A 15,281-nucleotide genomic window follows, 5' to 3' on the forward strand; every position below is an offset into this window, starting at 1 on the left:
CGGCGTGACAGGCCAGATGGACATGTGGAGAGTTTTGACAGGGTTCCAGTCAGGGCTGTGTTCTCTCCGCAGTGCGGCATTCGCCCTCTGCGGGAAGCTAGGACGTTAGCGAGTTAGCGCTGCTGAGTGGCCAAACAAATGGACTGTGAGAGAGGAGCTCCCCACACCGACTTTGAAGTGAAAAGAAAAAAAACACCCAAAAAACACATTGCTGCATCGGTTTTGAAACATGTACAGAAGACATCAAACGAAAGGTGATACATTGCATTAGAAGGGATTGAAGAAAGAGGTTTTGACATTCACTAAAGCCCTTCCTCCCAGAGAGAGTAGCACTCACCGTCCACTGCACCCTGACGGAGGAGGAGGACAGGATAGTGGGGTTGTGTAGGTGGATGAGGACCTCCCCCAACTCCCTCTGGATCTGACGGTGGTCCACTCCCTGACTGGTGGGGGGGATTTCTGCAGAAACACACACATCACATCCATTTAGCCCGCGGCGGCCTGAGCAGTCCGTTCTGTGTGGAGGAACAAAGGGAGGAGCCCCACCTTGCGTTTTGACGGCGTCCGTGATGGGGCTGGGGTCGCTGAGGCCGTAGGCATTGGCGGCTCGGACCACGAAGAGGTACACAGCGTTGGGCTTCAGGCCTTTCAGCACGTACGACTCGGTCTTCACGTGATCGGCCAGGGTCTGCCAGCTGCTGCCCGACGTGTGGCTAGGGGCGGAGACCACACAACGGGTTGATGAGGTCAGGGGTCGTGCGGGCATACATTTCGGACATGCCTCGTGGAAAAACATGTCACCTGAAGGCCTCGATGATGTAGGAGGTGGGCGTGGCTCCCGTGAGGCTGGGCTTCCAGGATATGAAGACGGAGGTGCGGGTGATGTCCGTGACCTCGGGTTTGGACGGGGCACTGGGGATGAGGTTAGGGTCGGTGGGTCTGGCAGGCTGCACCGGAACGCCGAACTCTGACCGCAGCAAATCAAAAGGAGAACACGAGGCATACAAGCATTTAAAACAGACCGAATTGAATTATATCAGGTACTCCAGGTTTGGGAATTATTCACATTGATACACACTCCCTGCGGTTTGTAAGACTGTGACATTCCAACTAGAAAAGCAATTACGGACTCAAAGGCATTTCGTTGTGTCTCATTGCGGCTCGGTGAGGGAGGCGACGCCATTGGGGACTCACCTTGAACCTCCAGGTAGGCCTTCCACGACGCCTCACCGCTGGGCGTGGAGGCGATGCATGTGTACACACCCGTGTCACCCAGCTGAAGGACGGGAGAGAAGAGGGGAAAGGGAGGCTTAGAGAACCCCGGAACAGAGCCCGTTGACCCCCCTCGAACGGCCGCCAGGGCCCGCTAATATCGCCAGCGTCTCATCCCGCTAGAACGCGGCAACAGGTGCCTGGGAGGGAGGAGTGGCGCGGTTCTTCCCGGGCGAACTGAAAATATTTAGTACAGGAGGTGCCTACTAGTTAGAGGCCTTGGTCCCAGGTAAGGGCCGGGCTGTTTTATAGAAGAGCTGAGTTGACAGGGTCTAGAAGAGATGGACCGCATGTGTGTCTGAGTCTGGTGAACGAGGACATTAAAGGTAACTGACACATTAGAAACGTCAGGGGTCAGGGGGGGCTCTTCAGGTGACGGTCCTTAGGTACGGCGACGCCCCTTTGACACCTCGGCCTGGATAAGTGTGGCCAGCCCTCCCACTTCTGCTGTCATGTCGCTCCCTGGGTGCGTGTCCCGCTTCACACAACTCCTGTCACCCTCGGAGTGTTGAGCGACAGCAAAAGGGTGTGTGTGTGTGATTTCACAGGTTCCCCTTCAAACCCTGACAGCAGACTGACAGCTCACAGAGGAGCAGCCTGGCTGGGTGCCTCGAAAGAGTTGAACACACAGGTTATTTACTGAGCAGGAAGTAAACCGGCAGCCAGCCTGTCTCTGCCACGTGTAGACGTTGCAAAGAACAGCTTTGATGTCCGTTTGGAGGGAATTCCTTACAAAATGCTTAACTAATGGAAGACATTGAATGAAAATGTTGTACGAGTGGAGTCAATTTCGGAGGTGGTCAAACTGTTTCACAAAGAGAATCCCATCAAATGATGTTCTTATTCCCATATATTATGATAGTAAGGCATAAGGTTTGACAGTAACTGCCTCAGTGAGATATTCCACACAGGCTGCTACAGTACAGTTGGTCTACGCTACGCTTCTAAGAGGATTCTATGGCTCTTAAGGACAAAAGCACTCAAATGACTGCAGTCTGACACACTTTCTCACTACTAGTACTCCGAAGCACTGAGATTAATCAATAATGAACAGTATTTCCACACTTTCAACTCATCTGAAAAGAGTGTATCATCGCATATGGTTACACAGTGCTTGTAACGAAGATTGGAGTAGTTCCTGTGCGCACTTCACCTTGGCGTAGCGGATCTGAAGGGCCCCGGTATCCAGCTGTTTGACCCGGGAGTCGTGACTGGACACCAAAACTCCATCCTTCCTCCACAGGATGGTGGGGGCGGGGTTTCCAGTTGCTAGGCAACTCAAGACCACAGTCCCATCCACTGCTACCGTCTGATTGGTCGGACCCTGGCGGACAACCGGGGGCGGGCGATCGGAAACAACTGAAAAGATAAACAGGCGGAGTTAGAGGCTGCGTGGTGAGAGAGACAGAATTTAGAGACGAGTGACAAATTAAAGGAAAAACCAACATAAAGTGTCTCTTTAAGGTGTTGCGCCACCAGAAGCCCCCAGAACAGCTTCAATGCACCTCGGCATAGATGCTATGAGTCTCTGGAACTCTACTGGAGGGATGGAACACCATTCTTCCAAAAGAAATTCCCTCATTCCGTGTTTTAATCATGGTGGTGGAGAGCGCTGTCTAACATGTCCGTCCAAAATCTCCCATCGGTGTTGAGATCTGGTGACTGTGAAGGCCATAGGATATGATTATTTTCAAAGCATTCTGCGATGAGGGCACTGTCATCTTTCTTCCCAGGTCACTTAGATCCTTTCCTCTTGCCATCTCGATCCAAAATGAAGGTCAACTGGGCTTCCTCAGCATTTTTAAACATGCCACAGAGCATGATAGGATGCTGTGGCTTAATGATGTCATGACGTACATTAAATATTTTATTTTTTATAAATGTATTAAGTGGAAAAGACAGCTGGGACAATAACCCAGTAAGTTCACAGAGAAAGACAAAAGGCAGAGTACGATGAGTGAACCATCAAACACAACCTGTGTGTCTATTTCAGGACAAGCAGGGAGGTGGAGACAGAATACAATCCAATTTTCACAACTGGAAGCAATTTTCTAATCATTCAGCAGCAGGAACTGACCTTAGTCAAACAGACGTGGTGCAATTAAAATAAAACACGCTTAGATACAAGTCCTCTTTCAGCAGCACCACAATCCTAGCCTCCAGTGGAACAACAGAACCCCCCCGAGCCCGGCACCCCAACTCACAGCCCACCCCAACGTAGAAAACACAGAACGTGGGAGCACCGTCGCCCGTTAATAAGATGAAGAGGTTTCCTCCTCCCTGCCCCCTCCTCAGTCTTCCCCTCCTCCTCGTCTCCCTGGGCATTCGCCCATTGACACAGGCAGATTTAATTAAACGCGGTTCATCTCCATATCATTTCCATGACGTGACCTTAGAATGCTGGCCGTCATGTCCCCGGTACATCAGGCTACCACCAGGGCCCTTTTACAGCTGTTAATACCGAAATCGACTGCCAACCTGGGGGGGGGGGTTCATCATCAAGAGGTGTGGAAAATGAACAGTGGATGTTTAATAAAAGCGAATGCTCAAACGGAGGTGAGGCTATACACATGACACGGCCTGAACATCTACATAAGACACCCGGTGCAGTACATTGGGCGGCTGACTCTCTGCATTTGTGCTGGTGTAATTACTAAAACATCATCGCTGTGACCTGTAATTACCAGATCTGCCTGCGGAGAAGAGGCGGCCGGGGATCTGCCTGCTCCCTTTAATAACTGTTATTAGTATCCCTCTTCAGCCGGGCCCTGCCACGCCACAGCCAGGGAAAAGAAAGACAAACAAGAAAGAGAGGAGAGAAGAAGAGAGAGAGAATGCCCGGACAAAAAGAGTGGGAAGAGTGGGAGTGGGAAGGAGGTGTTGAGTAAAGAGGGGTGAATCTGGCGAAAGAGGTTAGAATCTAGACGAGGGGTATGCAAAAGAACGGCTCTCCCTGAGAGATTAAACGAGTCGCTGCAGGGAAAAACAAGGGACTGGAGCCAAACGTCTGGCTCGCCTGCGTCGACTGTGGGGGGCGGTCAAGAGGTCCGAACCAGGCCTCACCACGAAGACAGATCCCTCCACCAGTAGGGTGCCGGTCTGCTAATGCGAGCGGGCTCCTGGAGGAGAGACTCGCCAGTGTGAATGTCACGACAGCTCAGAGGCAGGCCAGGCCTTTGAGGAGACAAGGCACTGACAAGGAGGGCATCAACCGGGCCAGACCCACAAAGCACAGTCCAGGCCAAAACACACAGACCTAAATACCTATTTTAGGAGCTTAAATATAGCACAAGGACATTAGTATGTGTTTATTCAAATCTCTACAGTTCCCCCCGTGTTCATGCCAAGGTGCGACCACACGAGATTTCTCCATGATCTTATTCCGGGAGGCACTTGACTGGTGGAACTCCATATTTGGAAGCCCTCTTCCCTCCTTAGATTGGCTTTTGGGGCCGTCACTCACCATCCGTGACCTCCAGCAGAGCCTTGGTGATGACGGAGCCGGCGATGTTCAGGGCCTGGCAGCTGTAGTAGCCCACATCCGAGCGCTCGGCGTCCGTGATGGTCAAGTCCCCTGTCTGGGAGACGGAGACACGGCTGGATGGCTGGGGAGGCTGGTAGGAGAACAGCAGGTTCTGCAGAAGATGAAAAGGAGAACCGTGTGACATCTTTAGATACGTAACACCCCCACTGGCTTTTCTGAAGGTCGGTGATGTTTACAGATTTTATGGCTCGGTTTTATGGGTATCATAAAATGAATGTAAATCATCTAAAGATATCATTAAAAAAATAATTAATGAAGTCTATGATTGGACTGAGATTTACAGTGTATTCACATGTTTTTTTTCCCACAGGCATTCCTCCAACCTGTAATTTATAGTTCCTCACACCAGCTCACCTGGCTGCCTTCTCTCTGCCAGAATATGGCAGGCTGGGGGTTTCCAGTGGCCTCGCATTGGAAGGTTACGGTTCTGCCCACGGCCACCACCTGGTTCCGAGGCCTAACCACGAATGCCGGGGGCACTGGAAGACAAGGCACAGGTCAGTCAACATACTGGCAGAGCATCGAGTTACATGAAACACCACACATTACCGTTAGGAGCCCAGTCTGGCTCATTTTAATAACAGTCAAATGTATTTGAATTCAACTGCTTTGCCCTCAGTATACAAAACAGTTGAGACACAGGCTCTATCTCTGGGAGAGAGCAAAGTTGTTGCTGTTGCGTGGATGGAGATAATTCAAAACCAAAGGACAATCCAATTCATGGGGTAAATTCTGTGTGTAGATAAGCAGATGTAACAGACACATAAAGCAGCATTGTCTCCATTAGCCTGGGCTACGACACCGACCAATAATATTAGCCTGGGCTACGACGCCGACCAATAATATTAGCCTGGGCTATGACGGCGACCAATAATATTAGCCTGGGCTACGACGCCGACCAATAATATCTACACGGATACGGGGGGATGGATCCCAGAATGGCACCGTTCAAAAGAACGGCTCGGCCTTCAGCGATGAGTCACCCATGTAAATTAACCACAAACTCCATGTCAGTGAAACCCCGAGTCCCAACTCAGCTAATACGGTACGGGTGTGGAGGGACTCCGCCTGGGCCCTCGGGGGCCAAAAGCTGGACGATTTACACTGGCTCCCGGAGACAGCTGCGGAGAACGTTACTACCGTACGCTCCAGGCCTCTTAATGCAGCTAAGGGCCAGCTGATACGCAGAAAAGATCTCTGTTCTGTCATCCACATAGATTGTTTTCTAGGACGGGACATTCCGTAACGCACAAAGCAACACAAAAGATGGGGAAATTATATCATGGAATGGTTTTACCTGGGGACCGTTCAGACCACATTTGTCGTTTACCCATTAATTTCCTTTTGTCACTGTCGCCCGTGACGACTGAAACATGAGGGTGGAGGGTGAGGTGAGGAGGATGGAGGAAGGCGGTGCTGTGACAACCTCCTGTCTGTCATGGCCGCAGGGTGAATAGGTGACGGGGTGACATGTCAACTTACCAGACACGACTAAAAGGAAACAGAAAGACAACAACACAGAAGGCAAGAGATGAATACGAGAATCATATCAACGCGGCACAACTTAACGTGACACGGAGAAGGGGGACAATGGGAGGTTTCATGGGTTTCATTGTCCCTGGATGAATGGGCAGACCTTTGTGGCAGACCTCCATTGGGACATGAACGGCAGACAGAAGAAAGAAAAAAAGGAAAGCAATCCAAAAAATATCCACATCAACCACATATTATTGCATCCATATTATTACATCCGTGCATTGATATTTTATTTATTTAAAATGTTTTCCTCAAAAGCACACATCAAAATGAAAGTGTCTAGAAATCAGTGAGAAATTGTTGCTGGCATCTGCAGAATTCTACACGAAACCCCTTTAACTGTCATTGTGTGGTTATAAATCTCCCCGAGCCAATAACTCACCTTATCTAAACTGTCTGCCTCAACGGCTCCCTAGCAAACATAAACGTGTTCAGTCAGAGAAATGAGCCCTCCCCCCACTCATCACAGGATTTTAAAATGCAGATATGGCTCGCTTCAAAAGGACCCAGAGAAAGAGGGTATCCGAGTGTCGGATCAAGGCGGAATCAATGTGTCTATCAGACACACCCGGACACACTAACCTTAGGCTGCACAGAAACACACACACACACCCTGAGGCTCTAATCACATCCGTGTCTGAGATTTCTACGAGGTAACCCTAGCGATGCTGTGACCCAAGCTCTGGACCGGGCAGAGCTCTGTACCCGCATGGATCACAGCTGTGTGGCCGGGCTTCACTGGGGTCGGCTGGTGTCTGGCCCAAAAACACCAGTCCCGAGCTTCCCTGACCTCTCCATAAGCAGGGTTTATGTATATAGCCAAGAAGTATCAATCACAAGGGTTATTATGAAAAACAGAAAGGAATCCTTCTGTTTGGTTATATTTGTAACATGATACAGATTGACACAATGTTGATATTTAGAGGAGAGAGTCCTTGTGTGTGGCCTGGCTTCCAGAACGTTCTTCCAGCTTCACTGCATATTACTCGTATCCGTGTCTACCATTGAGGATGTGTCCTATGTATTATTTCAGATGTTTTATGAAAATAAGAATCTAAAGCAAAGATTCTGAAGAATTCAAGCCCGTTTGCATGATTGCCATCACTGTGTGTTGTGAAGTGATGCCGGTGTTGCTCAGGGTGACGAAGAAGCGTAGCTGTAGCAGTGAGACGATGACGTAGTTTCTGAACTATTAACTGGGTTGTGTTTTGGCACCAGTTGTGTTGCCCGTTCCAGTTCCTTTCCACGGGTTATTAGTAAAGCCACTCTAGAGACTTCCATTTGCATTGAAACCCTTCGTGTAAATAAATCACATCTAATGGCAAACTTACCAGCCTATTGGTTCCCTGGACATGCTATTCCAGTGACACTACAACAACGCATTCTACTTATAATGTGAAATACCCCTAATGGGAGTGGTTTCCTTGATAAAATAAAAATATCACCACAGAACCATGTTGGTTTTATCTGATATCAAACAAACACTCAACAGAATCTAGTGGGGATGAATGGTTTTACAACGTCACCGCAAAACGAACAAAGCCCATTGTCTGGCCAATTAGTTGATAAATGAAATATTTGACTTGACATGTTTCTAAGTGCGGAGGAGGTGTTACAGACAAGCAAACACATGTGTAAAACAATAATTCACTGATCAAGTTAGTAACCAGAGCAGAGCAAGGTGGAAGAGAAATAGCCCCGGGCGCCATGTCACAATACAGACATTGTTCACAGAGGATCTGGCCATAAGAAGTGTGAAAAAGACCTCTCTGTCCATTCTGGAATGAATGGGCCTTCAAAAAGCCCTGTAACACTGAAACAAATTCACCTTAGAGCCATGAAAAATTATACTATCACCAGAATTCAAGCAGAAAGATTACCCTTCTAATATACTACAAAATATGTCTTGAGTTAGCAATATTATGAATTTTCCCTTCATCCAGGCCTTATTTAAGGGAGTTACTGACAGAGTTTTGAATTCTCACAATATTGACATTATATTCAGGCAGGAGCAGAACATCTGATTTACCTCAATAAAACATACTTTGAGTCCACCATCCACTACCACCGACGGTAAATGAACCCTGCGGCAAATCTCAGAAAAATCTAAAGCATGTGACTAAGAAGTGACTTCTACCCAAATCGCTCCCTTTAGGTTGTGTTCTTCTCCTCCTCTCCCTCCTCTACCTCCATCTACATCACTCCCGCTGGACGGGCCCATTCCACTCAATTGTACGAGACACCAGTTTCCTTTGTTGCGCATGTCTTGTAATTAGGAGCATGTCATTCCCTGGCACAGGACTATGCCCTGATTGTGTTTAATTAATTAGCCAGCCTCCTCCTCCCATAGTGTCCAGGGACTCCCTGCCCAGCCAGCTGGCCAAACTGACTGGAGGTCAGAGTTGAAGACTGGGATAGACAGGGCTCCGTGACTCATTAAGGACTATGATTAGGAGGGTTTCCTGACAATGCAGCCATTCTTAAAGTCTGCTCTACAGAAATAGTCTGTCAGAGCTAAAGGATTTTACAAACACAATTGTTGTTATGAAACTGGAATATCATTCTTTAAATCTGGCGCCAAAATGAGACTTTTTCAAATCCTCCTACAGTCACAATCAGTAGTACGCTTGTTTGTCTACATATTATCATAAATGTTTCAATGACATGGGCTATTTCTGAAATACTTGGAAAACAAGAAGAGCAGTACCTAACAAGTGCCCTGACAGTTGTAGGTTAAAATCCCTGATCAGCAAGGTAAAAATAATCTTGTCGTGCAAGACGTGTAATCTTAATTGCTGGAGTAGGTTTCTATGGAGATGTTTAAAAAATGAATAAAATGCTACGTTTCACATGAACACACAGCAAACGATAGCTTAAACTAACATCAAGTAAGGCAAAAACGACTGTGTTATTTGAAATAGTATATACTTTGTATTCAAAAGGAAACATAACCCCCGTCCCCCAATGGCTTAACATTTAAATGTATTCACTGGGCAGAATGATTGAGAAAATGACTCCCCATTGGCTGGAACGTGGCCTGGCCTTTCTAGTGTTACGGCTTTGATGTAGAGACACAATAGGAATGAGCTCCACCAATGCTGATGTCATTCCCAGTTCTTTACCTGACATTTGGGTAAGGTAATCTAGCCAGTAAGGTAATCTAGCTCTTCCATCATCAAGTGGCACACGACCTTTGATGTCATACTCCACTGTGATGACTTACCTCATCCTGCATACCTCCTTTAACACCGGCATAGCTGGTAAGATCAGACACTTGTTATGAGGTCATTCATAAAAGGGTCCTATTCAGCAACATCCAGTTTTATTGTTTCACCTGCGGCCCTAAATGGTGTGTTAGGCCCAGTCACTCCTATTCAGAAGAGTGGTACACTGAGGTTGGTTGTGTCTTTCGACCATGGTGTCAGGTCACAGGTACAGCTCCTGGCACTGACATTGAAAAACGTCAATGAGGTTCACTGTCATGAGCCTGACATTCCTCAGAGGCAGCGGGAGTATGAAACTCAACCCGTTAGGGTGGATCCTGTATGCTGATGGGAGGTTTGAATCCCTCTCCTCGACATGATCCACGTATTGTTTGCCTGTGGAATGACTACAGTAAATCACTGCGTCAAGTCTGTCTGTATTGGAAGAATGGACAGTGATGGTTGGGCCTGGATAGGAGAATTTGATTCCAATTTTCCTAGAAAGGCCAGGCAACGTTTCTGCCAAACGTGAGTCATTCTGACACAAAATTGCTGTCCAATGAACATAGTTCATATTATGCGATTGGATATGTATGCAAAAAGTTATGATTTCAAATAACATTTAATATCGGCTTCACTTGATGTTAATGTAAGCTAACAGTTGCATCGTGCTCATCTGAAACATTCATGATTTTAGTGCTTCTTTTAAAATCATATCCAGACTTACTGACGTTTTTAGGGTTAATCTCCTTGCTCATGGGCACGAGAGCATGTTTCTCCACTTTGACGGATCAGGAATTGGAACCAGCAAACGTTTACTTGTTCAAATGGCTGGGCTTTCTGCCACACCTCGAAGTGCTTATTCTCCATTCCCATTGATACCCCTATATCCTGTATCGACCTCCCTGGCCCCAATTCCCACCTCGTTTGGCTCCAGTAGTGGGTCACTTACACCCCTCAATATACACCCCCCCCCCCACACACACACACACACCGTCCATACCCACCCATCCTGTGTGCACCCACCCCCCTTCCCCCAGCTCCCCAATATTGCCATTACCCTGGTGTTAAATGGTCCTAGTGTTCCCCAGTGTGACTCTCATGGGGGCCGGGGTTTTAGGGGGGGGGAGTCATTCTGCTCAATGTCTCCTTTCTGAGTGTTCCCACTCTGTGACTAGCGGCTTTCTATTCTCACCAAGTTAATAGGATGTCCAATGGAGGGTGTGGGAGAGAGAGAGAGGCTCCCCACAGACCTAACACTAACAGTGTCTATCTTCACCAGAGGAGAGGGCTGTCTCTGAAGGAATGTTGTTGTTTCTATGGCAGCCGCAAACCAAATTGATTATCCAAAAGCTCCCATGTGTAAAGTGTAAAGGCCTCTATGGATTTTCAGAAGGCCTTTATTCACAATCAATCAGCTAATTGAGAGAGAATTGAAGAAAGCAATAACCTTTTACGCCACAATGGGGTGTTATAATTGCAGTAGGGGTTGAGGCAAATTGAATTTAAGGTGCAAAAACCTTAGAGAGACTGAAACATATTGAACTGTGTATTTCTCCCAGTAATGAGGCTCAATAACACAGACACACACACAGACAGACACAGACCCCAAGGATATGCAGAATGGTGTAAGCCGAACGGTGCATCGGCTTTGGTAAAGGTAGGTAAGAGAGGAGGGTGGTATTACCGTGGACGGTGAGGGAGGCCGACGCCTCCGCCTTGCCCACCATGTTCTCAGCCACACAGGTGTAGGAACCCACATCGGCAGAAGTCAGACGACGGATCTTCAGAGTGTGGTCCTCGCGGATCTCATATCTGGATGAAATGAGGAAAACACACAAGGGATCAGTCGAGCACAAACCGACACACACATATGTGGTCACTAGGGTGGCAACATATGAGTCATACAGCACCTTCCCTTGGGCAGGTCTCCGTCCTCCTTCCTCCAGCGCACGGTGGGAACTGGGTCACCTCGGGCCTCACACCTGAACTCCACGCTCTGGTCCACCAGCACCACCTGGCTGCCGGGACGCTTCACAAAGCTGGGCCGCTCTGAACAGGGATCACAGAACAGGATTTGACACAGACAAGATTCATCCGAAAGTATAAAACGTGTAAATTACGATTTGTCAGAAACTACATGATACGCGAAGTACGATTAATCAAACACTAGAAAATGCGCGGAGTAACATCTTTGTGACTAGGTCGTGTCTTCAGCCCTGTATAGACACTATAGGAACGTGACCCTCTTCTCTCAGTCGCTGTAGCAGCTGTTTCAGTGATAGCATTAGCAGTGTGTTTTAGCCAAAGCCTCACTGCTCTTTGTCCCTGTTATCCAAGATGTCTTGTAAAGGCTTGCTGTTGCACTCAATTCCCCATAGCCTTCCGGCAGGGATGATTGTTGGAATAAGCTTGTGAAATGAAAACAGATAGCCATCTAACCACCCCTGACCCCTCAGGTCTGGCTTAGTTAGCACTCTCCATACACCCTCCCCTCAGCAGGAAAACACAACACATGCAGCCACTCCATAGGGAACACTTAGCAGATTTCATAAAACCTTTAATCTCCCTTTACTCCGTTTGTTTTTTTTCATACTTCCCAAGGCTCAACAATCGAAGCTGAATAGTTTGACCTCCACCAGCCAGGCTCTGTCCAAACATCCTCTTCATACTTGGCCTGAAAACGTTCTCCACAAGCGCCCATGGGGGATGAGGTGAGCTTTTCTATTCTGGTGTTTACAAACGGAGCCATAGCAATGGAACTGCCATTTTGAAACCCTCTTAGTACAATTTCCATCAGCATCAGCATTTATTTTCTGCTGGCAGGTTGTCCTGGGTGCCACTGGTGAGGGTTTAAACGGTCCAGAGAGACAGGAGGCGGAGTGAGAGGAGGGGATGGCCCAAGGTTCAGCAGGCCTGGAGAAGTCCTGCACTGAGGCCGGTACCAAGCCCACACTGACACTTCAGACTCAGGCCCTGGAAAGCTGTGGGGTCAAAGGGCAGTCGTGGTGGAATGTGTCACAGCTGGCCAGAGGAAAGGGGAAAGCTGGGCACAGTGGAGACAAGGAGAACTTTGGGGAAGTTCATGGTTAGCTGTTAAGATTGAAGATCAGGTCACAGTCTTTTTCAGGGGTTACTGACACCGTTTAGTATCCATGGAGACTAGAACCTCACAAGTGAACCAAAACATCTGGACATCTTCTCCAGCATAAACAAACAAACGTAATGTGTGCGTGCGTGCAATCGGTGTGTGTGTGTGTGAGGTTTCTTACCAAGCACAGTGAGCTCAGCGATCTCGCTTTCCCTCTCTCCTACCATGTTGGTGCCGACACATACATATTTCCCAGCATCGCTTTTTCTGGCATTAGTTATCATCAGCTTCCCTCCTCGGATCTGAAGAATTAGAAGAAATAAGAGTCTTGAGAGGTGAGGAGGACAAGAGAAAAGACACGCGAAAATGGCACTCCCGAAGCAGAGAGATGGGCGATGTGGAGTCACAGGAAAACTGAAGTCAGCTCTCCCAACATTATAAAACGTTCATTCAGTATCTAAGCATCACCCACAGAGTTCTAACTTTAAACAACCACAACCAAAGGCCTTCGAAGTTAAATAAAAGTCCTCTGTCATGTTTTAATGGGAACATAAACGGGCAAATGAATGTTAGTGAGCCGCCTATGTCCTGAGGTCCCGGTGTTATAAAACCCAAGTACTGTAATAACTGCTCTGCCTATCCAGACGCTCGATTACATTCCCACACGTGGTTTGTACGGCTTTATCAGACTGTCTGCTCCTCCTTAAAGCCAAAGCCAAACCAACATAGCCACAGTTTCCTGAGGGAACACCTGAGGCAATGGAAGGGAGAATTACTCCCATCCAGCCCCAAACAACTTCCAGCGCAGCCATCTCCTTCATGTTACTGCAGAGAGTGTTCCAGACAGGGAACAAAATAGATCTTGTGAAGCACTTTCAGTTTCTTGCGTGCGCGTGCATGCGCGCACACACACACACACACGCGCACGCTATTTAAGGTGTGTGTGTGCATTGTCCGCCCAGGGCCAGGTGAATATGATGGCTGTTATTTCTCAGGGCTTTGATTACAGGCCAGGGAAGGAGCTTTGTTCTCAGGCACTCAGTGATGCAGCCCCGGCAACACAAGGGGTCTTTTCAGTGCCCCTGGCTCCACTCTCAGCTGACAGCCACGCCAGTCAGAGCCAGCGTAGACAATAGCAGGGCGCACTACTGATCTGCCTGCTCCAAGGGGGCTTAAGGGTTTAAATACACACCTCAGCGCACAATCCCACAAGCCACGGACCTCCAACCCCCGAACCTGTAACCGATCCCTTTATCAGACACCCACTGAGGTGTGCGTGCGGGTGTGTTTTTCAGAAGAGGTTCGAGGGGTTACCCACGGCATCTCCAAGGAGCCCCAGTCCGGCTGGTATCTGACGTCTGGCTTCCTTGTACTCATGCTTCAGACATTCTCCCACACGCGTCCACTGAAGGGCCCAGTACATAACATCTCACTAAATCTAATCCAGCGTGTTCAACACTCCTTCTGGCCGGGCTCTGCGCTGTAGGTGATTTGTAAACAGGTATCGTTGGCATGTGGAGAACGAGACGCTCTTTTTATTATCCCAAAACAGACTGTAGCTTTCGGATGGACGCCTGTTGGCTCAGCGACGAACACGTTCTAAGAACCGGGGATGTCAGAAGCATTTGCGTGGAACAGCCGGTCCTTAATGTTCTCTCTAACAATCCATTGGACGAGGGGGGGGGGGCTGGGAGAGGCCGTCTAAACGGCACAGCTAATCAGCCCCTTCGCAAATACACAGAGCCCATCCGTCCTCTCTCAGCCACCGAACTTAGCAGCCAACCAGAGGAGGGGCCGTGCTCCTCGCGGGACGCCTCGCCTCCACTTCACGACCGGACACGTTCTTCAGGGTTCTGAGGCATTTTTGGGCCTCTCCAAACCTCAGCGCCTCTTTAACATTCACCCAAACAGCAGCCTTTAAAGAGACGACAAGCCGAAGGGGATTGGAGTGTCAGCACAATAGAGGCCCAGGTCTTATTTCCCCCTCCACGGCTCGCCAGAGAAAGACACCACACAGGGTCCAGGGGGTTTCAAGTGTCCTTATGTTACAGTTGATTTGATTGAGGGCTCAGCCGCTAAAACCCTGGGACCCTGAACGAAGGCCCAAGGTCAGGTCAGACCGCGCCGGGTACAGGGGAGGGGGGGGCGGACCAGAGGTCCCGCCGGGGCTTGACATGAGGATCCACTTTAGGGCCAAGCACTCAATCAGTCTCCACAACTCGGTGCGGGTTTGGCACTTTCTCACTCCGCTCGGGAATATTTTGAGTTCCTGGACAGGGTGGGGTGGGGTGGGGTTGACGGGACAGCGGGGTGGGACAGAGTCAATGGAGAGCCGGTCCTTTCACCTTTTCACAACACAGGGGGCTGCTGAAGGCAGCAACCTGGCCATTATTTCCTGCTTTACAGAGGAGGCAGCTTTGTCCGACGCCCCCTTTTGTGTGGCGTGGGTTGACAATGCTGACAGCGCGAAAGCCCCAATCCGCACGTGCCTCGGCAGCATTCACGCAGCGCTTCATTTTCCGGTCCGACAATCGCCCGCAACTGCTGCACAAAGGGAAACAATGCACGCCGGGTTGGCTGTCCGTGCCGGCGATGATGGATTCCCTTCCATAAAAAAAAACTCGGTTTTACCTCA

At 48.9% G+C, this 15,281-nt stretch overlaps 1 protein-coding gene across 3 annotated transcripts in view; it reads right to left on the reverse strand.

Moving 5' to 3' along the window:
• robo1 (roundabout, axon guidance receptor, homolog 1 (Drosophila)) overlaps positions 1-15,281 on the reverse strand; it is a 160,783-nt gene that overhangs the window by 36,008 nt on the left and 109,494 nt on the right. For 2 of the 3 annotated variants that reach the window (XM_034291656.1, XM_029119536.2), the window contains 11 exons: positions 12,828-12,948; positions 11,469-11,607; positions 11,243-11,370; positions 6,299-6,307; positions 5,171-5,295; positions 4,736-4,907; positions 2,426-2,631; positions 1,195-1,276; positions 802-967; positions 547-713; positions 338-459 (listed from right to left, as the gene is read on the reverse strand). In XM_034291656.1, the coding sequence (XP_034147547.1) occupies positions 338-459; positions 547-713; positions 802-967; positions 1,195-1,276; positions 2,426-2,631; positions 4,736-4,907; positions 5,171-5,295; positions 6,299-6,307; positions 11,243-11,370; positions 11,469-11,607; positions 12,828-12,948 (1,437 nt within the window). The remainder of the gene's footprint in view (positions 1-337; positions 460-546; positions 714-801; positions 968-1,194; positions 1,277-2,425; positions 2,632-4,735; positions 4,908-5,170; positions 5,296-6,298; positions 6,308-11,242; positions 11,371-11,468; positions 11,608-12,827; positions 12,949-15,281) is intronic. The other variant, XM_034291657.1, reaches the window with a different exon arrangement.

Source organism: Esox lucius, chromosome 1 (genome assembly GCF_011004845.1).
Source record: "Esox lucius isolate fEsoLuc1 chromosome 1, fEsoLuc1.pri, whole genome shotgun sequence".
In the NCBI taxonomy this organism is placed as follows: domain Eukaryota; kingdom Metazoa; phylum Chordata; class Actinopteri; order Esociformes; family Esocidae; genus Esox; species Esox lucius.